The 25,182-nt window shown below is 40.1% G+C and overlaps 2 protein-coding genes across 7 annotated transcripts in view; one reads left to right on the top strand and one right to left on the bottom strand.

Annotated features, from left to right (window-relative positions):
* TG (thyroglobulin) overlaps positions 1-25,182 on the top strand; it is a 164,404-nt gene that overhangs the window by 99,073 nt on the left and 40,149 nt on the right. The gene's annotated exons all lie outside the window — the stretch shown is intronic.
* SLA (Src like adaptor) lies at positions 74-22,601 on the bottom strand. 3 transcript variants are annotated; one of them, XM_080377898.1, is made up of 8 exons: positions 22,398-22,601; positions 17,192-17,283; positions 11,267-11,366; positions 7,837-7,923; positions 6,391-6,494; positions 5,013-5,144; positions 2,931-3,063; positions 74-1,987 (listed from the first exon to the last, which is right to left on the bottom strand). In XM_080377898.1, the coding sequence occupies exons 2-8, from the start codon at positions 17,250-17,252 to the stop codon at positions 1,768-1,770; spliced, it is 837 nt and encodes a 278-aa protein (XP_080234024.1). In that variant the 5' UTR covers positions 17,253-17,283; positions 22,398-22,601; the 3' UTR covers positions 74-1,767. The 3 variants fall into 3 exon arrangements, with proteins under 3 accessions (XP_080234024.1, XP_080234025.1, XP_080234026.1); XM_080377899.1 differs by lacking the exon at positions 22,398-22,601 and adding an exon at positions 19,485-22,327; XM_080377900.1 differs by lacking the exon at positions 22,398-22,601 and adding an exon at positions 17,542-19,436.

Below are 25,182 nucleotides of genomic sequence, written 5' to 3' on the forward strand. Positions count from 1 at the left end.
ATTGCAAGACTCAGCGTTTATAGTGGTTGCATGCTAGGTTGGTGACCATTTTCTAAAAGCAAGACAAAGTAACTACTGGGTATTATTTTAATGAATAAATACAAGTCATGACTTAAAAATCTGTAATGCTCCCCATATACATTTCACTGGATAAAATGCAGTCACCATAACATCTTAATGATCAGTAACAGTAATGAGATTATACAAACACCTAGAGTTCCTGAGTTCATTTTGCTTTGTGGTGGTCAATGTTTACCAGCCAAATTACATTCAACCTTTACACTCTGAAACATGTTTAATTATGCTGTGAAATATTCTTACCTCTGAATCTCTCTTGCTAGTGCAAATGATCTGTTACAAGATCTGAACAGCACAGATTTGTGCTAGAAGGTATTGACAGAGGAAATATATAGGGGTTTATATATATATATATATATATATAAACCAAATTTCCTATCTCTCCAAAACTTCATTACTCAAATCTGTATAAAAAGGTATGAGAGAACATTAAATTGAAAGCATCTCAGATCAATAACATAGACTGCAGCATTTCACACTCCCAGATGTGACTAATTGATTTAGAAAGGAGTCTCAAGCCAGGTTCAAAGGACCATGCTAGCTGCTCCTTTATCACTTAGCAAAGGGTACATATATAGAGAGAAATTCTCCAATTGTGAAATTTCAGATAACCAAGTCAGAAATCTTTAAGCGGTTTGATGAGATACATCATGACTATTTGACATACCTCTCTTCACAGAAGAAATTCAGAAAACTCTTTAACATCCACTGTTGCTGATTTTCTTTCTTAGTTTAATTATTTTAAAAAGCTGCTATTAACATAAATATTACACATAAATATGCAGGTGCCTTCAGGACATGAGGTTAAAATCTGGTCCTTTACTCATAAAAGGTCACACTTTTGTGAGCCTACCTCTGCAGTTAGGCATGATATTACCATATTTCACTTTACACTTAAAACCCGCTTTGTTCCCTGTTGTATATCTGCTAGACTATGGGCAGCTGAGTTATACTTTTGGGTATGTCTGTACTCCCAGCTCAAGGCTAAGCAGCAACTGCTTTTCTCATTGAGTTAAACCTGTTCTTAATTTTGTGACCACTTTGTGACACTGCAGGCTATTACCATCAGTTGAATTCAATGCCACTTGGAAAATCGATTATTTTATTTTTTTTCCCTAAAGATGACAGAAGTATGGAGTCAATATAATCAGGTGTTTCTTGGGTGCTGGATGTTAGATATTCTTGGGGTCATTGACAACTTTCTGAGTCATTGTCAATGACAATGAATTATTCTATATGGAGAAGAAAAAGGCTCCTTTTCTCAGCATAGATAGGTTCTGTAAAGATGGTTTGTGGCCTTGCGGAGAATACCAGAGTAAGACTTAATTGTAGTTAGTCTTTCCCTATGCAGTCACCTTTGTACAATGGTGGGCATAACCCTTGCTGAAGAGTCATCTGCCTCACTTGGCTCTTGACTTAGAGTCTATCAGGTTATTCTACTTGTGAGCAGGTTCTAATTTCAGGTGCACTGGGGACGTTCCTAGCATATGCCATGGCTGAGATGGCACCCTTAAGAAGGTCTCTGGTTAACATTCAGAAGAGGAAATCCACAAGCGTTGCCAGCATTTCATCATCAGCTGGTGGGCTTGTATCTCTCAGCTGTCAAAGGACTGCAGGACCACAGGATGCTCTGGGTTTTCTTCTAATCCCTCAGCTGTTTCCATTTTTTTCCCCTGGGTTGTCTTACATCTAGTCTTCATAGCATGTAGGTGGCAAGTGAAGGGCACTCTTAAGTTTGCTGCCTGTGTATATAAGAGACTGGGCTTTCTTCTTCCTGGCACTTGCAAAAGAAGCATTGCCATCCTCTGTTAAGGAGAGGTAGGAAGCAATACTTTCCCGTAGGCCATAGCTGAGACAAGAATCATCCATTGCTGTCAGGGTGCTTTCAGTGTAGTCACTCACCTCCAACCTTTAAAAAAACAAAATTTTTTTACTGTTTCAGCTACTTGAACTGGGACTGTTAGTAAAATAAAAACAACAGTTGTTACACCAAATGATATTAATTTTCTTGTATAAAAAATATTCCTGTCTCATAAATCACCAAACATTTCTGCCTGCGATTTTCCAAAACAATCAATACAACAGTAATATCTAATTATTTTTCAGCACTTGAAAAGGAAATAATGTCTGTATACTTCCTCTCTCGCTTCTTAATCTGTAGGAAAAATGGCCTTGATACTGCACAAAGGTTGCTTGCATTTGTAAGCAACTCGGTATGCTTGGTGAAGGAAAGGTAGTGAAGGGAAAATTATGCTTCAAAAATAAGAGGTGCTTTTGCTTGTGAAGGTGTTTTTTTCACCAGCTTCTGAAACCTGACCTACTTTCTCTAGTTGCAGTCATGGTATTAGAAGTCTCGTGAACCTTGAGTTGGACTGTGAACTGAGACACACACAGCAGGAAAGCTATATGCTGGGATAACATGTTCACTGCACTTGTGCTGCTTCATGGATGGCCACCGTGTGAACAAGGGGGAGCCACCTCTGACTGTCGGGGCTCACGTGTGAGCTATTGCACGTTAGTGTGCCATTGCTGGTGGATCTGACCAGGCTTTATGGCCTGGCTCTTACTCCTCCCCCTTGGTGGGGAGGACTCATGAGGCCCAAAGGGACTGCATATGTGGCCACGCTTTTAGCTGGATAGGAGAAATGATTGAATGTTAACTACACTTCCTTTCAAAGGCAGACCAGTTAGAGAGCTGAACATCCAGTTTCGATGGGTCAACCTGCTGTCCGCAGCTTTGAAGATTGTCTAATCTTTACAATTGATCTCAGGGGAAGGAAATGGCTGTTTCTTCTGTGTTGTAAGTAGAAGTATGTACAAGGCTGGAAAAAAACCTGTGTTGTATGTGGTACCTGTGAATATTTCTCCAGTTGAAGTTTTTATTCCGCATCACCACAGGAGGAACTTGATTCATTACGCTGTTGTTGTTAGTGCACGGGGTAAGACAAGGTGTTGTAAGGACACAACAGAGACCATCAGCAACTTCTGAACAGGGAAATTAATACACAGACAGTTAATCTTTGCTCACTTTACCTTCACTGTTTTCCTTACCTGGTGCATGCTCAAATAAACAGCTTTGGACACAGTAGTAGCAGTAGTCAATATATTGTGTGTTCTCAGCAACGACACTGTAAGCTTAACTTTTTCCTTTCCTCATACCTTTGCCTTTTAATTTATCCTGGGGTGTATTTCCCACAGTACAAGTGAGTAACTGAGACACAGAAGGATAAAGTGACTTGTCCAGTGTCTAGTAAGAAGTCTGTGGCAGAGCAGGGACTTAAAGCCAGGTTTTCTGAGTCCTCAGTGAGTTCTGCTTTTGCCTCCCATTATCTCAACCATACAGAGTCTAAACCAGATGCAAGATGAAACCACTCAGATTGGATTGCGTGTGCACCTATTCTGCTGTGGAACATGGCTATGGAATGAATCAAGGTTCACATGTTCCTTTCATCTATGCTTCTTCTCTCTGTCCTCTTCTCCTTGTTCCACTAGGAACGTTTCATATATTCTTCTGCCCAAGTAGAGAACATTGCAGCTGAATGCTAGTGTTTTACATCTCTGAGTCTTATTTAAGGGTGAGATTCTGTATCATCTCATGGTGGCAGAAGAAGGAGAGGTAAACCTTACTATGTCTCCTCTTATACCGGTAACTCAAGTGAAAATGTTAATTGTTAAAAGTATTGGGTTCCCTCCCACACCAATTTTAGGCTTCAGTTTTTTCCTTCTTTCTAAATGGAGAAAGTTGTCAGCAACTAAAACGTAAAATAAAATAATCAAAAATTATCCAGTCCAAATTATCACTCTTCTATTTACATTGTTGGACTTGAAAGTTTCTTTTGCATGTTCTGGATGTGTGTATGTTTTTTCTGCCCAGTTTATCAGAGTATTCTTTGGCCAACACGCTTTTTCATTTACCTATGAAATACAGAGATATGGTAGCTCTACACTTTTAAGATTGCAAAGTACCCATTACTAGTTAAATTAAAGAATCTATTGTCCTTTTGCAACTTCTATGCAATTAACTTCTTGCGATCTTCCTTCCTCATTTTAAAATGTTCTTGTTTTAATGCATGGTAACTGCTGCAACCTAATTGTGTAGCTTGTTAAGTTATCTCTCTGACACAGGTTAAATTGCCATATATCTGGAAAACTGTCATTGAAACAGGCATCACCCACTGGACTGATATTAGTGAAAATGACAGCTGAATCTGGATTTGAGCTAACAACTTGAGTCTCTGGAGATAGCTTCTGCTGATAAAATCTAGCCATACTCTTCTAAAGTAATAGGGAATAAACATTTCTGAGAATTTTCTGCTGCAGATAAGGTTGTGTAATGTATTGGTTCCTAAGAGAAACATGATTGCAGTACCTGGTCTTGTATGGCCTGATGCTATCTGTCTGTCTGTCTGGTAAATAAATAAATGGCAGACATGTCCATGCTAGTAAACAAAGTGGGCCAGGAGCTGAACTCTGGCCCTGGGACCCAGAACCATCTGTACCTCTGTACAGCTTAACATATTTTGTACACCCAAACTTTGGCTTTAGCTGTGCTCTGAGAGAGGCTGGGCACCCCTGGCCTGTGCTAACCTCCAAACTGTATTTGAAAGTTGTCTAGGGAAGTGCTAGACATTAGTGTTTGGACCAAATAGTGTTGTTGACATGGCCAAACAATATCATATACCAGTATGGGCAGAGCCTATCTGTCTGTCTTTAGCTGAGCTCTTTGGTTGATTTCAGTTGTACTGTTAAGAGCAGCATATATGTATTTAGGATCCAAAATAAAGTAAAATATATAAACTGACATTTTTTCCATTACTTGTTCTGTGGTGCTAGTTGCAAGTCTCAGACACAGACAAAACTGCTTGTTCTGGACGTTTGCTAGATAGTTTTACAGTTGCCAGTGGAAAATATGTTTATTATGCAGTTCTTTTTACCTGAGTAGTGATTCACAAGGTCTTCAAGGCACTGAAAGGTTTGCCGTGGAGAGATGTAATACCAGTTATTTGGAAGACGAAAGATCCTGTAATGTTTCACTTCCCTGTGCCGCACCGACAGGGAATATAACCCTGGAGAAAGAGAAGAACTAATCACACCAAAGCAGAGCCCTAATTCTTGATGGACAGAAGCGACCACAACCAAAGTATCTGTAAGATGTGGTGTCACGATCCAAAAGGCCCCAGAAAAAACTGAAAAAACTCAGTGGCCATCCTAATTTCTACTTATATAGCATACTTTATAGATATACTTAAGTATAAAAAAGGGAATAAAGGGCCCAGCATCAGCACCTGAGATTTTGATTGAATTTAAATTTCTGTTGTGTTTTCCCCTTATTTTTGCTGGTATGGGATTTTTTGAAATGTTGCAAAGGAAACAGACTTTTAAAGAAGTTGTTTGTCTTCCCCTGAAGACCAGAGTCTGGGGGACTAGAAGACCTGTCTTCCCCTGAAGACCAGACTCGTCCTGGTATGCTGATTTAGTGAGCTCCCAATAATGCAGTACCTGATACCTGGTAATGCAGTCCTGGCAGGAGATGACAACTTGGATTTTCCTGTTTCTTTGTTTAAAACTATTGTGCAGCATTTAGTTGGTAAGGACTGAACATTGATTCTAAATTTCTTTGACTTTAGTGTAGGTATTATGAAACTAATTGGCCTGTGGTATGCAAGAGGTCAGAGCAAATGATTTATTATTCCCTTTGAACTGTGGTACCATGTTATTAGGATGTGTTCTGGTCCTTCAGAAAAAGAGAAGATAGCATGTTGCACAACGGGAAATGTATTCACATTGAAGAGAATGGAAGTATAAAATGTGTACAGTACAATTCCCATGTAGCAACAGAATTGCTATGAAGGAAAATAAAATTGAAAGCATGTAATTTTTACAAAGTAAATAAAAGAGCCACCTATGTATATAGGAAATGCACTTATCAGCCACCCCTGCTGTTTGATGTGTATTTCATAGCTTCTTCAGGCAATCTTCTGTGGACCAAGGCAAAATGATGACTTCTCCTCCACTTGCAAAGACTCACTGCCTAATAATGTCTGCATGCGACCAAAGTAAATAATAGCGTTTAAACTGTTTCTTGTTTGTGCTGATGCCTGTGGTACTTTCCGTGGCCATCACTAACCCAACACTGCTCATAATGCAGGTGACTGGTGAAGACTGGTATGCTTCACTGGGTGCCTTTGCCTTCCCATTTCATACATTTTTCTGGTTTCAGACTGATCCATTTGAAGCAGGACAGGGAGTGAATTAAAGATCTGTAAAACTGTTAATGCCTGAGATCAAGAGGGAAAAATCATGTTTTCTCACCTTTCCTAGTTTCACTCTCTCTGATCATGAAGGAACCAACTTTGGTGTTGGGTAGCTGTAGAAGTTCCTCTGCTTTTTCTCTTCCCAGCCCTTCAAATAACCAGCTGTGGGGCAGGAAAAAACATATTCTGAAATTCAGACACCAGTGAAACACAGAGCAGCATGTGGCCGTGAAAGTGCAGCATTTGCCAGGAAAAGTGACTGCAAAAATAACACTGGCTTTCTGTAGTTACTCTCTCAACTATGTCCAGGCATATTTCCACGGTTTATGGAGAAAATCTTGCTCTCTTTGAGTTCCATTAACTTTTGTGATGCTAAGAGAAAGGTGAATAAGGTTTCCATTTATTAGGGATAACAAAAGTTTTTGAGCCACCGTGATCTAAATTGTTGGGGACGTGGTATATTGTTGACATACTTGTGGCACTAGTGAAATCCCTCTTTTTAATTTAAACCACTTTTGTTAACTCCCCAAAATTATTGTGTCATAAAGAAACCCAAAATAAAATACAATCATTCTGTTTATGCTAGGAAACCGTCCAGACATACAAGTTAGTTGGCTTTGTGGATAAGGGAAAGTAGAATTAGTCTTACAGATTTTCACCGTAGCTTGGTACACTGCTGCATTTTGCCACAGGTAGTGACTAAAAGTGCAACTGAGCTTGCTTGGCTGGTGTAGGAGTTATTGGCACTTTAGTTTAATGCTGTTCTTGTGTGTTTGATCCAAGCTGCTATCAGCAAAACGGTTTGGGGGAAGCTTCAGACAGTGGCTTCCATTATCATGTCTATACCCCGTCTTTGGGAAAATATCTCTATTTCAGGAGGGTATAAAAGCATATTCAGATTTACACGCTTGCATAAATTGCAATGAAGTTTACAGTTTATATGCCTAAAATTAAACAGGTATTAAAACTTCTGCCAGAAAGGTTGTAAGTATGTGCTTTAATGTTGTTTTTTTTCCTGACTGGTGTCTAGGGCAACAAGAAACCTCTGAACCTTCCTTAGTTCTTCCAGTGTCAGAGTTTACATTCTTGAATAATTTATTACTCTTTCTATTTGTTCTTTTTGGTCTGTTTTTCAAGGGCAACTCCAGCTTAAATTTTACTTTTTGTAAATACTAAAAATTCTTTCTAAATAAGGTCTCTTAATGTCTTAAAATTAGAGATCAGTCCATAAAACGGAGTCTTTTAAATATCTTATATGACATTTTAGGTTTTTTTGACCCTTACCTGTACTTAAAACTAAGGATCTTCCTTTTCGTATAATGTAAACTTAATGTGGATTTGATGTTCTCAGATTTCAAAGGAAATATTTTAGACTATCAATAGATAAAATTTCTGTGTGTCTAGTCATTATTGCCATTGTTTTGATTATGACACTGAATAACTAATCAGGGCAGTCTATGTAGAAATGTAGTGTTAAAAGGCTATAGGAAATGCATTTACTTACCTGTGGTAAACCTTTGCTACATATTTTCCTGGGATATAGTTTTCTCGACCTGTTGTAAGGGAATGGACTCTCCACCAGCCTCCTTCACTGTGTGAAAGCAAGAGAAGGGGTATTTTCAGATGCACTTTCGGATCTTGTCCTTATTTTAGAAATTAGTTAAAACATAGAGATTAGCCTGTAACCTTCTGTCTGTGCTCCTGAATCTATGTATTCAAAAAGGGACCAGAGTTTCTTACATTTAGAGTAGTTCTATTTCTAAACTTGCATCAGGATCAAATTTGGACACAGAAATAAGCTGCATTTGTTCCATTTAAATTACGTAAGTAGTAAAATATTTTTCTTTAGTTAAAAGAAGAAGGGTAAATACTCAGTGGTTAAACCATGCTATTCTCTGCCTTCCCACAGCTAGACTTGTACTAGTATCCAAGACATTTAGCTTACGGCTGAGTATGCTCTGTCTGAACAGTCCTGTAGTTACTCCTGTAACATTAGGGTAGAGATACTCAGCAAATGGGCCCTGTCTGCCTGGGACACAGGTTTTCAGTCTAACAGAACGTGGTTTGCTCTTTTCCTTTCCTTCGATGAGTTGCTGACTAGACCCCCCCCAAAAAAAAGACCTCCTAGCTGAAACTAGATGATGAGACATGGGTTTTTTCACTGATTTATCTTAGGTTCTTACGGTGATACTGAATGCTGGCTTTGGCTTTTGAATTCCTGAGGAAGGGCAGAGGAAGAAGAGTTTTCACAAAGATGCTGCAGAGCTTTTGTGATCACTGCAAGGATGCTGATGGCTGATGGGTTCTCGCCACCTCTTACTTTAGGAGTTTGAATCCAGATAGTAGTGTGTCTTGTGTTTGAATGCTGTGTTTGTGGACGTTCATATAAATGCTCCCAAATACTGCCTGGACTACAGACCAGAGTGTCAGTGTATGTCAAAACAGCTGAGTTGAAAACACTTATTTTAAACCTTGTGAGTTATAGCTACTGGGACCGTGGTCCAAAATGTATATGCTGAGGGGAAAAGGGAAGTGTCTACTGTTCAGAGCTGGAAATTTCAGGGCCATACAAGTTTTGTTTGTGGGTTTTTAGCTGACATGAAATAATATATAAGCAGTTTAAGTTACTTTGTTTTTTTTCCCCACAACTCTCCCAGAAGAACCAAGAACTGCAATAACAACAACAAAAAAAAATATCTCAGCTTCAGCATCTCCTTTGCTCCTAATTATAATATTACTAACCCTGAAAAATCCCTATGATAATTAGAAGTCCCAAAGCAGCACATCTCTCCTGGGGCAGGAGCCACAGAAATTATGTAGATTGGGGAGATCACTGGAGGACATCTGGTATGACTGCTGCCAGCTAAATGCAGTTGTTCATCTGGTAATGAAAAGTGCCTGTCAAGTGTGGAGGGTGAGAAACCGTGCAAGTGGTGCTTATCTAATTCTGCCAACCCAGAGCAGTCACAAATATCTGTGAGGGGTTGTATTTTCTGTGGGGGTTCCATATATCTTCTTCCTGGCAGGACTGATGGGGCTGATTACCGCCACACATAACTGCTTTGGTAGAAGGCGGAAAAGGTTCGGTTATAAAAGCAGCGTGTGCCGCCTGCTCGTGCTGGCTTCTCTGTGGTCATCACTTGTGCTCTGGTCATGCTGCCTCACTGCTCTTTTCCACTGCATTTTTTTCCTTTGAACAACTTGAGAAAAAGATCATGCCTGCGGCTTATGTGCAGCAACTCTGCAGGCAAGCGGTTCCTATTAACATCAGCACATACCCCAGCAGGGAAGAAGAGGTCCTTCACTAGGAGGCTTTGCTTTGCATAGAGCATTGGAATCTCTTGGCTTCTGTGAACAAGCTGGTTCGAAACAGGAACAGGAAAGTTCCCATCAAGCCTTGCTTTGGTTCTTATTTGCTATTAGGAGAAGCTCTCGATCACTGCACAACAGACAAATGCGATAAAATCTGCTACTACAGAAGCCTAGTTCTTTTAGAAGGTGTTTGTCCAGTAGACCATACATATGTATGCATATGGCACAATATATATGATTTCCATTGCTATGGGCATATGTAGTCACATGGCGTTGTGAGGGCTCATGGCTGATCAAAGCTGGGAGTGAGGCTTTAAGCTGGAATTGCCAAGCTAAAGCAATTGTTGTACCATGTCGTGTATGTTATGCAAACTGCAGCAAGGTTTAAACAGCTAGAATTTACCAGAGAACTCCCCTGGTTTAGGGAAGCTCTCCATCAGCAGAAAATGCCCATGTACTGGTATTGTCTGAGCCTTGTGACCTCTAGGTTCAGGGAGGCAGGGAAAGCACTTTGTTAGCAGAACATAACTGCAGCCATTCTGGGACAGACCAAAGGTCCACGTAGCCTTGTATCTTATTGCTGACAAAGACCATTGTAGGTCACAGTGGCCTGGAGAAGACTCCGAGAATTCATCAGTCTGTGATAACTTCTCTTGAATACTTCTGTCCCCAGCATTTTGATGTTCTGACTTCCTCAGTCAGATACAGAGAATTTTTTCTAAAGAATTTAGAAATCCTCAGAGGATTTCTCTGCTATCTAGTGTGTCTGGTCTCCTCTTGAATGCGTCTGCTCCACCAGCTGCAAAAATGACATCTTTCTTTTCTAAGCAGTGCAAACAGTGGCTGCAGGCTGTATGACTTCTAGGAGATCACTGTGTGCTGATACAAGTTGTGCATAAAAGAATATCAGAGCTGCTGGCTTCTGTTTTTCAAGAAGTGTGCTCACTCACGTGTGTGCCAATATTTGCACTATGCTTAAGGTCAGTCTGAAATGGTGCTCTTAAGGCTGCTGCTTCCTTCTGGGACTCATAAATTTATGAGTGGAACTGTCTGGGAAATCTTTAACCCTTTTGTTTTTTTCCCCACTAATAAAATGCAGAATCAATTTTAAAAAAATTAAGGGGAAAAAAGGCTAGTTTTAATTTTATTGTTGTTACAGTTGCCTTAAATCCAAGGTGAAGTTCTAAGACCTAATCATAAAGGAGTTAGATAAAAAGGGTGAGAGAGAAAGTGAGAGACACACTTGATATAGAGAAATTCAGAATAATTTCACTTTTCTATGTGATTCAAAATATTTTTGCTCTTGCTCTGTTTTCCACTAACGTGGTGGGGGATACTTTCTAAAATAATTTTTCAGAGCAGAATTCTGGTCTGAGTCCTACTTTAGGTTAGTCTGAATCCAGCTTCAGAAACCATCTCAGGGGAATCCAAGGATCAAAGAACAATCTGAAATCCCATATCCTGAAAGTATAGGGAAATTTACACCATGATTAAGCAACCTTCCTTGCAAATTCTGAACTGAGTTCATTTTGCTGAACTGCATCTGGTTAGGGCCAAGTGCATATAACAGAGCTTAGCATCAATTGTAACAAAACCTAACTTAAAAAAATGGATCAACTTACTCTGATAGCACACGTAGTTTTTCCCCTATGTGAAATATAGGTTGGCTTATGTCTGCTGAAGGATAGTCATAGAGGACAGCAAGGAAATCACTCTCCTGACCTGTTAAAGAAGAAAGAAAATGTCACTTAAAACTAAGATAGAGTTCTGAAGCAGAAACAGATTTTTCTTTGTTTATTTTACATAGTAGGTCAAATGTGAAAAAAATCTCACTGTGAAATGTCACTTGGGAAACATAAAGAGCTAAAGATGAGCCTATAACTTTAAGAAGTATCTGAAGATATTAAAAACCAGTCATTTGGTCAATTGTAAGCAACTAAATTTAGACCACTTTTTTTCTAGTAATTACCATATTTAAAGGACATATTCAGTTTGAAACTAGAAAAGTTAGTATTTACAGTATTAGGAAGTAACCCGGTTTGATTAATGGCACTGTCTCTGAATGCCTCCAGCTACCATTTTGAGCCAAGCTGATGCATTACATTTAAGGAAAGAAAGATGCATGTTGAATTGTCCCATCATTTACCACCAGTGCTACTTTTCAAAGGTATGAAATTAGTTTAGTTCAAGGGCAATGAGGATGTGGCCGTTATTGCCCATTTCCAATCATTTTTTAAAATTAGCTTGTTGAACAGCCAGAGCACTTTATTCTCCCCCTTTGTGTGGAAACTCTACTAGAGGTAGTACATGATGCCCTTATCTTTAATTGAAGGGAAGTAATGTTGGTGTTTATAATTAAATCATTATACAACTATAATTTACAGAACTGAGGTCAGTAAAGAGATAAGAATATCTTTCATAGAAATTGGGATGACTCTGGGCACTGTGTAGGACACGTGTTGAGTCTCCTGGGTTTCTGAAGGATGGAGGAAGCACTTTGTACAAGACTGGGACTATCAAACATTCAAGAGCTCCTCATTCAGCATGAATCTGTGGGGCCCAGTAAATGATGACAGGTGGGAGATTCAGAAATGTGCCATGCTGCGTGTTCTGAGGTCTTTGGCAGAAGTTCTGGCAAGAGGGATCGTGCAATATGTTGCCTTTGTTTCTCCTGGAAGTGGGTCCCTTCCTTCTGCACGTCACAGTCCCCTCCACCGGCACGTGGGGTGACGATGCTTTCCCTCTGCCTCCAGCAGGATCAGTGCCCTGTTCCTTTGTAACACCACCTAGCTGTACATTTGCAGAGGTGGCTTGATCTCCATACTTGGCTCCTGTGTAGCTCAACATGCGCAAATTGGGAATGGATTCAGGGAAGGGAAGAAATTACCCAAAGAGATAGGCACACTTCTGTACCTTGTTAGGTTTTCTCATTTAATATAGATCTCTCATCAACTTGTCTTTAAGGAAGACTTTTTTTAGGGAAACCTAGAAACAGCATCCTGAATGAATGCTGAAACTGTCCCTGTGGTTTCAGCTTCTGTGTCCCAGGGCCTTACAAATAATTCACAGTGATAACAATGAAAGGTTGAAGCAAACACGTGAGTCTGCAGAAAAGAAATATATTCAAGAGAAGAAGTTTTACACTTGCTATCCTCACAGCAGCGATAATGAGAATATAGTGTTAAGGAAAATACTCCACATCCGCGATTTAAGGGAAATAAAAAGCAGTGTGTTCTCAGTTGGTTTTGAGTAGCTGTTTATTGTTACGTTGTAGGGACTTCTGTTATGCAAAGTGGTGGGTCATTTTACCTTAATATTCAAACTGACTGTAGGAAGTTTTAGTCTTGCTAGTTTTTGCCCATTGAAATAGCCCCACGATACAGTTAGTGAGCATCCTTATGGATGCATAGATTGTGTAGAGTCTGGAGCAGGCATTGATTAGTTTGGCAGTGTGTTTGGTATTAGTATTGCCATGGTTTTCTTAGTAGTTTAGTGTCACTGAATTAAGCAGGACTAGTCCAGTACCTTTGTATTAATCAGCCAACTGCTGTGATTAGTCTACTGTAACTTATTATACAATTAGTTTAACTATATTGAAGAAATTCTGTGCTAAGCACATCTTTGATTGCTTCCCTTTTCTTGCTAAAAAATTAAGAGACACCTTCTCTTCTCTTTGAAACTGCTTAGTACCTGAGTCTAACAAGACCCAAGTATAAGTGCTGAGTCTTTTTCAACAAAGCAAAATCTTTTCCCAGGACTACAACACATGTATGCCAGAAGGTACGTTGTAAGAACTGCAGAACAAAGATAAAGTACTGTCACTTAATTTCTTATTGCAGCTTGTTAGACAGCAGTTCTACACAGAATGTGATTTTATATTAGCTTGATGACAATGCCTTTAGCAATGCTTTTTTTTAAAACTTATGCTGTTTACTTAGAAATATTTTGTTTCCATACTGAAAGGGTGGAAGACAAGTGCTTTTCTGCTCCTCCTTCATTGCGTACTGGTGGTTTGCATTTCGTTATGCACTGCGGGGTACATGCCTTTTTCTCTACTCTAGCAAGGTCTGTGTTACTTTACTTACACTTTCATCTTTACATTTGTTTTTGTTTCAATTTTGCATGTTGATTTGTAGATCTGAAAAGGAAGGACTTAATCATAGTGTTGGTTGCCACATCCATGCAAACGTTACCTCTTAAACTACATGTACTTATATTAGAGTGAAAGTAAAGGGGTTTTGTACTAGCCAAAACCTTTTGACCCTCCTACTCCACAAACGAGACCTCATTTTACTTGGCATTTAAATCAAACCTCACTGGGTTTTTTGGTCATGTAAAATACCCTACCGCACTCTATGACATTTCACAGAACCCATACTAGCTCCTTTCAAATACAAAAGCCTCGAAACAGGGACTAAACAAATTACATTGTTTCTCCACACCCAGATTTCATAGTGATCTAACAAATTTGATCTGGTGAGCTCCCCACACTTTTAAGTTGTAACAGAAAAAAGATTTGCCTGAGTTTTTCTAACAGAACCTGTCCTCCACAGTGCAAGCGTAGGTTACATCTGAGAATGGAAAGATCGAAGCACAGTCATTTCCACTGAATCAGGTGTTAATTTGGTGTGTGTGTGTTAGGAGTAGGAAATGAATATGAAATACATGCTAGTTTTAGATGTCTTCATCCCTGGATATCTTGCAAACTGCAAGCCTGAATATTGCATGCTTCAAATTATTCATTGGGAATGGACTACAAAGCACTATGAGAGAGAAGGGAGAGCATAGTTAGAGCATCCAGACCCAGCTCCACTGCGGTCCCTGTCTGGAGTGGAAATACGCTGCTCAGTGCTGAGCTCCCTGCATCATCCCAGCTTTACTGTCCAGCAGAAAGACTATGATTTATGGCGTGGTATGTACCAGAGATGGTGAAGGAGGGCACTGGTGTGTGTCTGGGAGGCTGTTTGTGCAGCAGCCGTAAGGTGTGGCTGCAGAGTCACACTGGCGTACCCAAATTAGATCTAAACCAGCCAGCTTGGGAACTGAGAGTTATGCAGGTGCGGCTCAGTAAGGATTAACCCTTGATTCAGGGTCTCAAGGGACGCAAGAGGAGGGGGTGGGCTCACAAGCCCTGATGCCCTGTAGCTGCTGTAGCTACCCTGTTTCAGCGGCTCAGTTATGCCAGGCTTGCCCATACAGTGTGCTTTCAGATAAAGTGAATTCATCTTTGGAGTCCAAATGTCTCCTTTGGAAATGCAGCTTACGTACTGTTCCTTTTCTCAGGACCAAGACTTTCCTCACTGAAGGTGAGGAAAGCACAAAGTTTTGCTTTCAGTAAAGTTCTCAGGCAGAACAGGGGGCTTACAGGGGTGTATGAACCTGTTTACACTGCAGATCAAACCTGCAGACTCCAGTTAAGTGTTTTCTTCCCCCTTGTTAGATATTCCTTCCTTCCTTTCTTTCCTTTCTGTTTCAGTCCTTTATTCAGTCTCACTGAAATGAGCCAGTGTAAAACCTGCTTTTCCTAATAACTATTTGGACTATTGTAAGTCCATGGATTAGATCTTCCACCTCACTTAAATCTTCAGCTGGATCAGGTCACGCAGAGCCCCATCCAGCCTGACCTTGAACGATTCCAGGGATGGGGCATCTACCACATCTCTGAGCAACCTGTTCTAGTGTTTCACCAACCTCACCATAAAAAATTTCTTCTTTATAGCTAGTGTAAATCTACCCTCTTTTAGTTTAAAGTTGTTACTCCTTGTCCTATTGCTACAGACCGTACCAAAAAGTTTGTCCCCATTTTATTTATAAGCCCCCATTAAGTACAGAAGGCTGCAATAAGGTCTCTCCAGAGCCTTCTCTTCTCCAGGCTGAATAACCACAACTCTCTCAGCCTTTCCTCACAGAAGAGGTGTTCCATCACTCCTAACATTTTTTATGGCCAGAAAGCTGTCTTTGGGTGTTTAAACATAGGTACCTGGTGCGATTTCAGCAATATGAGTCTAAGACATCCTTAGGGCCTCGGCACATGCCACTGTGGCTACGGGAGACTTGTTCCCTCGCCAGGCAGCAGCAAAGGTGTAGCGCTGGTGTAGGACGTGTAGTGCAGTGTGCTAGACGTGTAGGAGAATGCAAGTAGATCGAGCCCTGAATTCCTAAGTGGGTAATTTCCCCTTGCAATTGCTTTGCTATCAGTGTTTGCTGAGTTATCTTTTAGGGGTATGTTCTATTTATGTCATTGGGAGGGACGCAGTTGACTTTAGCCCTGCTAAATCCTGACTTTCAGCATGTACGCAAACAATACAAACCTGGTCACAGCCATGGCCGCAATGCCTCACTCTCCTACTCATCAGCAAGGTCTCATCACCTCCTCTGAGGGTGTGCACATCTCTGTTTTGATGGTTATGGAATTTGTGACAGCCGTTGTTGGGAATATCAACATAAGCCATTCTTCTTCACCAGAAAAATTTGTCGGTTCACATTATGGGCCTCTGAGTAGCCATTACCAATATTTAGTCTCTGCTTTATTAGGATCTAGGGCTACATGGCTGCCTGTGTCAGCTAGTTCTTGCCCATGGCAAAAGCAGTGCCGGTTTTCCTTCCAAAGCCAGTGAAACCAGACTGATTATCTATCCTTGTAATAATGAGCAGCCCAACTGGGCCGTCTTTCATGAAAAAAACCAAAAGTTTGATTAAAGCCTTCTTCTTAAAAAACAAAAAAAACCCCAACCAAACAAACAAAAAACAAACAAACAAGTTTGATTAATGCCTTCTTCTTAAAAAACAAACAAAAAGCCCCAAACTGTTTTCTCTTCCTTACCTTTGGGGAGTCATTTATTGCAGCCCTTGTACCAGCTGTCTGTCATTATGCGGCACAAAAGCTGAGGCTGTGGATTAGGAGGTCACTGAATCCCTCTTGCTTTCCCCCTCAGATGCATGACCTCTACCAGCCTACCAGGGGCTTTGCAACCTGATTTTTTTTTTCACATCTGGATGTATAGGGCAGATGTGTTGGGTCCCTCTTTGGCAGCTTGGCCTGTGAAATGTGTATTTCTGTGCAAGCTTTATGATAAATCTGGTGACGAGGTGGCTGTGTGCCACTTCCAGTGCAACTGCCTAACACCAGGCTTCAGGTGCAGTGCAAGCATGACATGAGTAAGGTTAAGTAAGACAGCATTATTAACTTTGAAGCAAAACCAAATTTCAAGAACAAATTTGGATCACAAGCAAGTATGTCAAAATACAGTATTTCTGGCTTCTGAAGTAGTGTTTCAATGCTTTCTGAATTGGAAGGAATGTCTTTCAAGGAGCATGAGCAAATAATAGTATTAACATTGGGGGTTTTAATTAAAAGTACTTCTTGGAAAATGAGCTAGAATGTACCTAAAAATAAGCACTGTCTAGTGGATGCCCTCCTTCTCCCACAACAGTCATGCACTTGGCCTGCTTTTACTACATCAGGCGGATGAAGGAAGACACATGGATCAATGCGCCATATATTTTGAACATCCTTTTCTCTTGAAAGAAAGTAAATGAATGCTTACCTGTTTGGCTCGGCGCGTTTGTTTCTACAGAGGCTCTTGGCATTTTCACAGCATTTCCCATTGTGCTTCTAATCTGTCAAAGCTCTTCAGAACTAAATCAAAGCAGACATTGAAATTAAACATCAGAATAACACCTGCTGTGCTGACAGATGAGAAATGACCTAGTTTGGGTGTCTCCAAGTTTGTACAGTTTTTCTTTTGAGAATTCTTGTGTCAAATTCATGTGAGAGTTTTACATACTTGCTAAACTCTCACCACTTTGGTGCTTTTATCAGGGCAACAGCAGAAAACCACAACTAGGGAAGTTGCTCAGAAGAACGCAATGTAGTAAAAGTTTCCATTACCAGTACCTCAGCACAATAGGAAGTCACAGCAAAGCCATGCCTGTACAGTCATTTCATAGACAAAATGTTCTTTTCAGCATTTGGAGTTCTGAGGCTACAAAGAAATTAATTAGATTGATGTATCTGGTTTTCAGCACTGGGTGTATATTATGTCGCTTTATTACGGAACGGTAAGAATGTTGTTTGGTGGTTTTTTTCTGATGCAGTTGCACTCTCAGCAAATGTGGGCAATGTTATTTTTCCTCTTGTTTTCTTTTTTCTTTTTCTTTTTCTTTTTTTTTTTTTTTTTTTTTTAAAGTAACACATTGCCTCAAAATGCCTCAAACCTTCCTCCTACATAAAGCCAGTGGTGCAAATTCTTCAGATACTTGTCTTTAAAAGTCTTGGTGGACATACAAGAAACAGTATCAGACAATCTTGGGACTAAATATTGCAAGAGGGACAGTTTCTCTCATGACTTTACTGCACCCATCCTAATTATCCCTGACAGAGGACAGAGAGGAAAACCCTCTGCATGGGAAGGTGTCTCATGCTATGGTATGTTTTCAAAGGTAGAAGAGAATAAGTTCTTTCTGTTTGAAATTGTACATTAAAGCAAAATAATGCAACACCACTAGCGGATAGGTATTTTTTTTAAATATATTTCTGCCAGTTGCCCTGTGAAAATGGTAACGGGAGCTTTAGCAGCATTGTGTAGGTATTCTGCATCTTTCAGTCTTTTCTAGCTTACATATTTCAAAGATAATTGCTGCCTTTGGTATGCTCCTTTTTACTTACAACAGGCTGGAGCCTGACGGTGCTGGCTGGATAGGTGTCTAACTTGAGAAACACTTGCTGAAATCAGTGAGACTTTATTACTAATTGTATTTTGGAAAAAGATTGGCAGAATTGAGTATATTGCTTAATACCATATTTTTCTGATGTCTTACAGTGAGTTTAGGATGACACCCTATAGAATAAAATACCATTTAAAAGGAAGAGAATTTGTCTTATCAAATGCAAGTAGATCAGTGCTAAAACAGGTGGTAATGCACAGTTTGACTCTACCTCATCTGATTTTCAAGCTTCTTAGTGCTTGTTCCCGAAGGCTTTTTGCTAGAAGTCTCTATTTCACCAGCCAAATGGCACATTACTCGTTCACTTGTCTGCACTCAGGAACTAGCTTGCGGCACATCTGTAGGATGCAGCTGTGCCAGTGGCTTTCTGACAAGTGTCTGAAATCTGCTTTCACAAGAACAAAACCCTGTTTCATTGCCTGATATAAGAAGTCTAGAAGATGAATAACGAAGTAGCCTTAAATTTAAATAAACTATTTGGGTATTCATGTTCGAATAAAAGGGTGTCTTTTGATAGAAAACAAAAAAAAACGTTCTCCATTTAAGTACACCCAAGTTTCTAAAACTCAGAATTCATTTTGGCGGGCACTGTCTACTTGCAATATTGTAATTTCCTGAAATAACTATGGATATTTTTTTGCATGACCTGATTTGAATTTCTTCAACATTTTTCTCAGTTGTATCCCATCAAGAATAAGAGGCATACGCATAGGAATAATGCAGCCAGTACTTTGGCTGCAGATATTATAGATGTTCCTGGCTCATCTTCAAATCGGCCAGCAAAATTTCCTGGGCATGGCAATAGAGCTCACTGGGGCTGAAAAAGTCAGCCAGAGAAGTGGGATAAATACCTGGAAAGGCAACCTCTGCTGAGGTCTGTGCTGTAGTAGATGCATTTTTGCAGTACTTGAAAAGGCCAGTTCAAATCTGGCTAAGTGCATAGCAAGTAAGCTGCAGTTACCAATATTTTTGTGCGATTCCAGATAGGTGCCAAGCATGGCAGCATAAATATCTTATGCCTGTCTATTTTAACCAATACAATCATTATTTAGATGAGAATAGCACTTGAATTTTGTGTCACAGAAGTCTGGAAAAATAAAATAAGAGTCCTACCTCTATTTACCCCTTTATTCTGGATCTTGGTATTTGAGGGCCAGGAAAGCAAGTCATCCTACTAGCGACCAGACTTGTGACAGAGTGCGCTCAAGGGCTTTTTGCCTGCTTTTAAGATACAGCGGATACAATTTTCAGGTGTGCCTGAGTCACTTTGGAAAGTGATACGTAGCATTTGTACACGATGGAAAGACTTCTGAGAACTTTACCTCACACTTAGAAACTTTCTGAAAGCATGGCACATTTGAGAAGGCACCTTCATTTCCCTAGATGGTAATTAAGGGTCTAAACTCTGAAAGTTGCTTGCAGTGTTTTTGAAGCTTTGCTTATATGTAGTTTGTAATCAAACCACCTGCTGCTAGTCCGGACAAATGGAGTACTGGCCAACAGGCATGTGCCTACTTCGTATTTTTGCACAGCACAGCCACGACTGGCCTGGCTCACTTTGCCGCATCAATCATTGCTCTTCTCAAAGGACCTCTAAAGTCAACAGGACAGAGTGTGCAGCTCAGGGCTGCTACTTTAGATGCAGCAGAATCTGATTTATGGAAAATACCAGTAACAGTGAAGAGCAATGACATTTTGGACTTTGATGTCATTAGTGTGACAGTTTGCTGCGTTTCATTACATTTTCCATGTTGGTTTACTGTCACTAATTACCACTGGTGGCAGTATAAAGTCTGGAAAGGGACAGAGAGTTCAAGATGTTCTCTAGAGTCATGGCAGAAGTGTTCGATAAAAATAAGCAAATGGAAAGCTGTGACCACTGCTGCTGATTCACTTATCCAAAGTGATTAAAAGGAAAATGGCAGATAGCAAACTAGGTTTTACCACTAGGGCCACTTTGTCATTATGCATTTGGGCAGAGTAAAGGTGCCTAGAGTCCAGTCAATGGTGGTGGGGGGGAATGCCCTGAGGTATGGCTCGACTCTCAGACATTTGAAAATGGGATGGAAATGGAAGAAATTGGAAGTTTTCTCTGAAATGGTGTGAGAGGGGGGCAAAACGTTGTTTCTACTTGCTTGCTGGCAATGGTGTCTCACTGTTTTTAGATAAGGATTTCTGAAACAACACTGTGTATGACTCTCAGGTGCATGTTAGAACTTAACGGCTTAAGTAGTTCATGCTTGTGTCAAGTATTGGCAGCACAATGTAAATCCATCGTGTCACTACATGATAAACGGTATGGCAGTCTTCTGAAATTTTTAGATACTCTGTTAAAAGTGGACTTACAGGAAACTGTAAAGCATCTTGTGGCTGAGCTGATTTTTTTTATCATTTAAGTCGATAGCAGAACAGTCACAATTTTACAGATGATACTCTTTCGAAATGGTGAATCTGCTCCAGGCACTGCATCTCACTTAAACTTGGTGACAGTTTGGGATACGAGTAGAGGTGGCATCCCTCTGTCGTAGAAGAAAATAATTATGCCAGATCAAAAGAAAGTCATTCACTGAGGGTGATTTGGGAAGAATTAAGGGCAGGTGATAAACGCTAAGCTTGCTGTGTCTTATCAGCCCAAAGCCCTGCATGGAGGAGTGCCTCTGTGGTTCAGATTGGAGGGACTGCTGTGCTGCTGTGCTGCAAACCAAACTCTACCTGCCTCTTTCCCTGCTCGCAGGCTTGTGTGGAACTTTGCTTTTAACTATTAAGATCACATTTGCAGTCTTCCATGCTTGGGCCCTTTCTCCCCTCCCCTTTCCACTTGTGCACATGCTGTTTAAAGAAAGCCAGTCACTGCAGCCATAGATGTTTGCAAACCCACAGCTAGTGGGGTTCAGTGATCTTTACAGCTTTCTTTTTGTTCCTAAAAAGAAGGTGAAGAAACATCTACAGCCCCAGTCCGGCTTCATGTCCTATTTATCAGTGGCAGAAGTCTCGGCAGTTATGAACTCTTCACCTATCAAGACTGGAGTCTCACTGACCTACATCGTGGGTCCCAAAAACCTGTGGTACAACTTAGGCCTTCCCTTCCTGCATGCAGCACACGTACCAATAATTTCCTCTCCCAGAATCTGTTCTCTGAGAAAACACACTTTTGGAGCAGTTAAATAGCACAGCACATAGGAAAGTCTATCATTTTGTAAGAACTTTATAAATTTAAAATTATTGAGAATTAATAAATATAAAGAAACTACAATACTAAGAGAAAGAAAAAGGCAAGATAAGCACCTGAGTAAAGCCCCTCTGTAAGGAATGCTGCAGACTAGTATCATTAGGACATTCATTGTTCCTGAGATGCTATATTCTATTTTTGTTACCTGATATTTACATCTATACTACTACCAAGGTTTTAGAATTTAATTCTAAACTGGTTTACAGGTAATGTCTGAATCCCACTTAACGAGAAAATGAAAGCACCAGCGCCCTGTTATTTTTCATGTGGGGAAAAAAAAGCAGCTTAGATTTCAGAAGATGCATTTTTTTGGTGAATTTCTCTTATTTTGTCATTTATCAAATTGAGCATCCTTTCAACTTTGAGGCACTTGTACCTTTGAGCTTAGAAGGAATAACATAATGCTGTAATCAAGGTAATTCACAGAAACATGCTACTATGAAACAACACAGAAATACCCCATTATGCAAATTTCTAACACTTTGAATAAAAAGCCCACTAATCTGTGAGCTCATATTTTGGGTTATAGTGAAATGCAGTTTGCTTCAGCATAAGGTGCCTATGCATCTATCTTACTGTGAGCTTTCAGCAGACATACTTCTTGTCCCTTCTATCTTTAGTACTACTCCTTAGGAAACTGTTCAAGGCAGGCTTTTCTATTCCTATCTTTGGTGGCACTTGAAATCCACGTTCTGAATACTGTCACTGTTAATCAAATAGAACTCTCTTTTACATAAATAAAATGGAAACATTTGGTCCTGTATGCAGATAATAAAATGTATCAGAGCAATGATTACCTTTAAATGGTAGGCATGGTATTCCAGGTTGCAGTATTTCTCAAAAAAGCCGTAGTCATAATACTGCTCTCCTGCTGCCAGCAAGGTTTAGCTGATCAAGTCGAGGAGCAGCCAGTCGAATGAGCGTGTTGTGAAGTTCATGCTGTCATGTAGAGCAGCATTTGCCAAACAGGCCACATACTTCCTCTCTGAGAAATAAGGAAAGCTCGAAGTGTTTGCAACAGATGAGGTTCCTGTTGCAAGTCACTACTTAAGACTTTTTATCTACTGACTGAGAAAAACAGGGAGGTTTTCAATACGCTGTATCAGGGCTGGTTTTAGCAGATGTAAAAAATGAGCAAAATAACGTGGTTTACATTACTTACACAGAAAGCGTTTCTCTTTCTCTCTCTTTTTTTTTTTCTTTCCAAATGTATTTATCCACTAATGTTCAGTCCCCAACTGTTTTGTCTTACGTAGTTTTGCTAGTTTTTTTCAGACAGACAGGAAAAGGCACAAAACTTTGTTCTCCACTCTTATTGAGCCTGAATGGGAATGCAAGGCTTGCTTTATTCTTTGCTCTGTGCCCCAGAATACCTCTGTCTGCAAATAACTGAAGCCAAATATCAGCAATGAGAGAATATGGAGTGAACTGTGTATGAAGCACATTTTCACGTCAGTTGTACAAAGCACAGAAGCAGAAGCCTCAGCACCTCTCTCATCTCAGTGTCAAAGACAGGGAAACCAAGACACTAGACTGTTAAATAACATGACTAAAGCCACTCAGCAATATAGTACTGCAGGTATAAATGTAGAAGTCAAAGTGATTCATTAAAGTTTGCCCTTTTGCTTTTATAATCAAGATGTGATCTGAAAAGCTTATATACCTAATTTTGTATAGTAACATTGAAAAAAAAAAGAACTCCCAAAACCCAACCCAAAACAAACAAAAAAAGAGAAAAAAAGAAAAAAAGAAAAAAAAAAAAAGACTAGAAGACCCAGCAAACCCGAACAGAGTTCCTACTTCACACCAGAGTAGCTCTGAGTTGTAATGTTCATTGTAATGCCCATCTATTTGATGATGAAAACTAAAAGTTGACAAGTGTGGGAGCTGTTGTGTAAGCGTTACTGGAACCAGCAGACACTGGTCAAATTCCCAAAGCTGTGCCAAAACTTGGAGCTATGGTAATTTCAGGAGAATATCCTTTCTCTTTGATGGGCTGCACTAGCAATCCTCACTTTGAAGGGACAGGAAAGTATTAGGGAGCTTGATAAGCAAATCAGCTTATAACACAGACCCATGACAGCGCTACAGCCAGTGCTCTGGGGAGCTGGTTGTACCATAACGCTCCATGATTATCGTACCAGTTACATTTTGTTTAAGACCTTATTGCTTTCTTCAAATCACGGAGGTGTGTCATGCAAGTTCCTTAATGGCATTCACAAATCAGATGCACAATGTCTTTGGAATTACTAAAAGATAGCGGGTTGGGGGATAGCTGTACCATGTGTGGGAACAGGCAGTGGCAGAGCTCTGCCTTTTTCTGATCCTTCTCACCAATATCTGCCTTAGATTGGCTCTGATGGTCTTTGTGCCTTTACAAGAAGTAAGATTACATCCTAAGATGCACTCATGAATGGGGCAGGCCTCAGACAGAGCAGGAAAGATTGGTCACACTGAAGAAGAGGTTGGATTTGCTTGGTAGAACATGCTCCACTGGAAACAATAAATCTCAGCTGTGGTTTGTACCATGCTTGTAGAAGAACAGATGCATTCGCAGTGGAGGGAGGTAAACAAAATTCTCCATTTCCATGCCATTTCTGCCTGTTTCTAATGGTTATTCACTCTTGTGCCATGGTGAGAACCAGTTTACCCTTTCAGTACATTCAGCTAATAATTTGTTTTAAATAATAAGATAATTGATAAGGTAATGTTTACATCTAAATGGAAGAAAGTTTTGACATTAATGAAGTGGAGCTTTATATAACATCTTAAACTGTTATTCAAGTTACTAACCTGATACAGGCAGTCAGCGAGTCACTCGAGAGATGGACATTGCACTTGCAGGACTGCCTCTGATTCGAGCAAAGAGGGATTTGCCAAGTCTTATATACAGAACAGAAATTTTCCTTCTTCAAAATGTTATTTATAGAGGAGAGAGGACTCTTCCCTTTCCCCCATTTTTGTCTGGAAATCACAGTTCTAGTAGATGGTTATGGAGGGAAAAATGTTTATATCTCAGTCTCCCTTTCCATTGCTGGGCTGATCTACCAATTCCCTGCTATACTTCGTGTGCTAGTGTTTGCCACGTGTCTGCCACATAGTGTCTTAGCTGTGGCATGGACTCCCTAAGTTGGTCCCAAGGATTTCTTCTCCTCCATGTTCTTGAAGACAGACTTTGTTGGAAAGCCTGGAAAAATTACATTGATTTCTTCACACAGAGCCCCACAACCCCAGTGTGCTGTAAGCACTTGCCACTATGCAGAATTAAATGTCTAAGGAGAAGCAATGCAGGATACTGAAAAACAACCCTGCAAGAAAAAACAAACAAACAAACAAACGCTTCAAACTGAAAACAACTTCTGAAAGTGTTTTAAATCCAGTCTTTTAGAAAATGATTTGTTAAGCTAATTGGAAAGGAGACTTAGTGGTCACTTAGTTGCAGCTTGCTTACTTCTGCAGGGAGAAAAACCAGGATATAACCAGTCTCTTTAATCTGGCATTAACTGAAACTGAAGATGCCCTCACACAGAAGTGCAGTTTTCCATCAGTGAAGTGAAGTGATTATCTTCAGGCACAAACTGC

The sequence above is a fragment of the Falco punctatus genome (genome assembly GCF_963210335.1).
Source record: "Falco punctatus genome assembly, chromosome: 3".
In the NCBI taxonomy this organism is placed as follows: Eukaryota; Metazoa; Chordata; class Aves; order Falconiformes; family Falconidae; genus Falco; species Falco punctatus.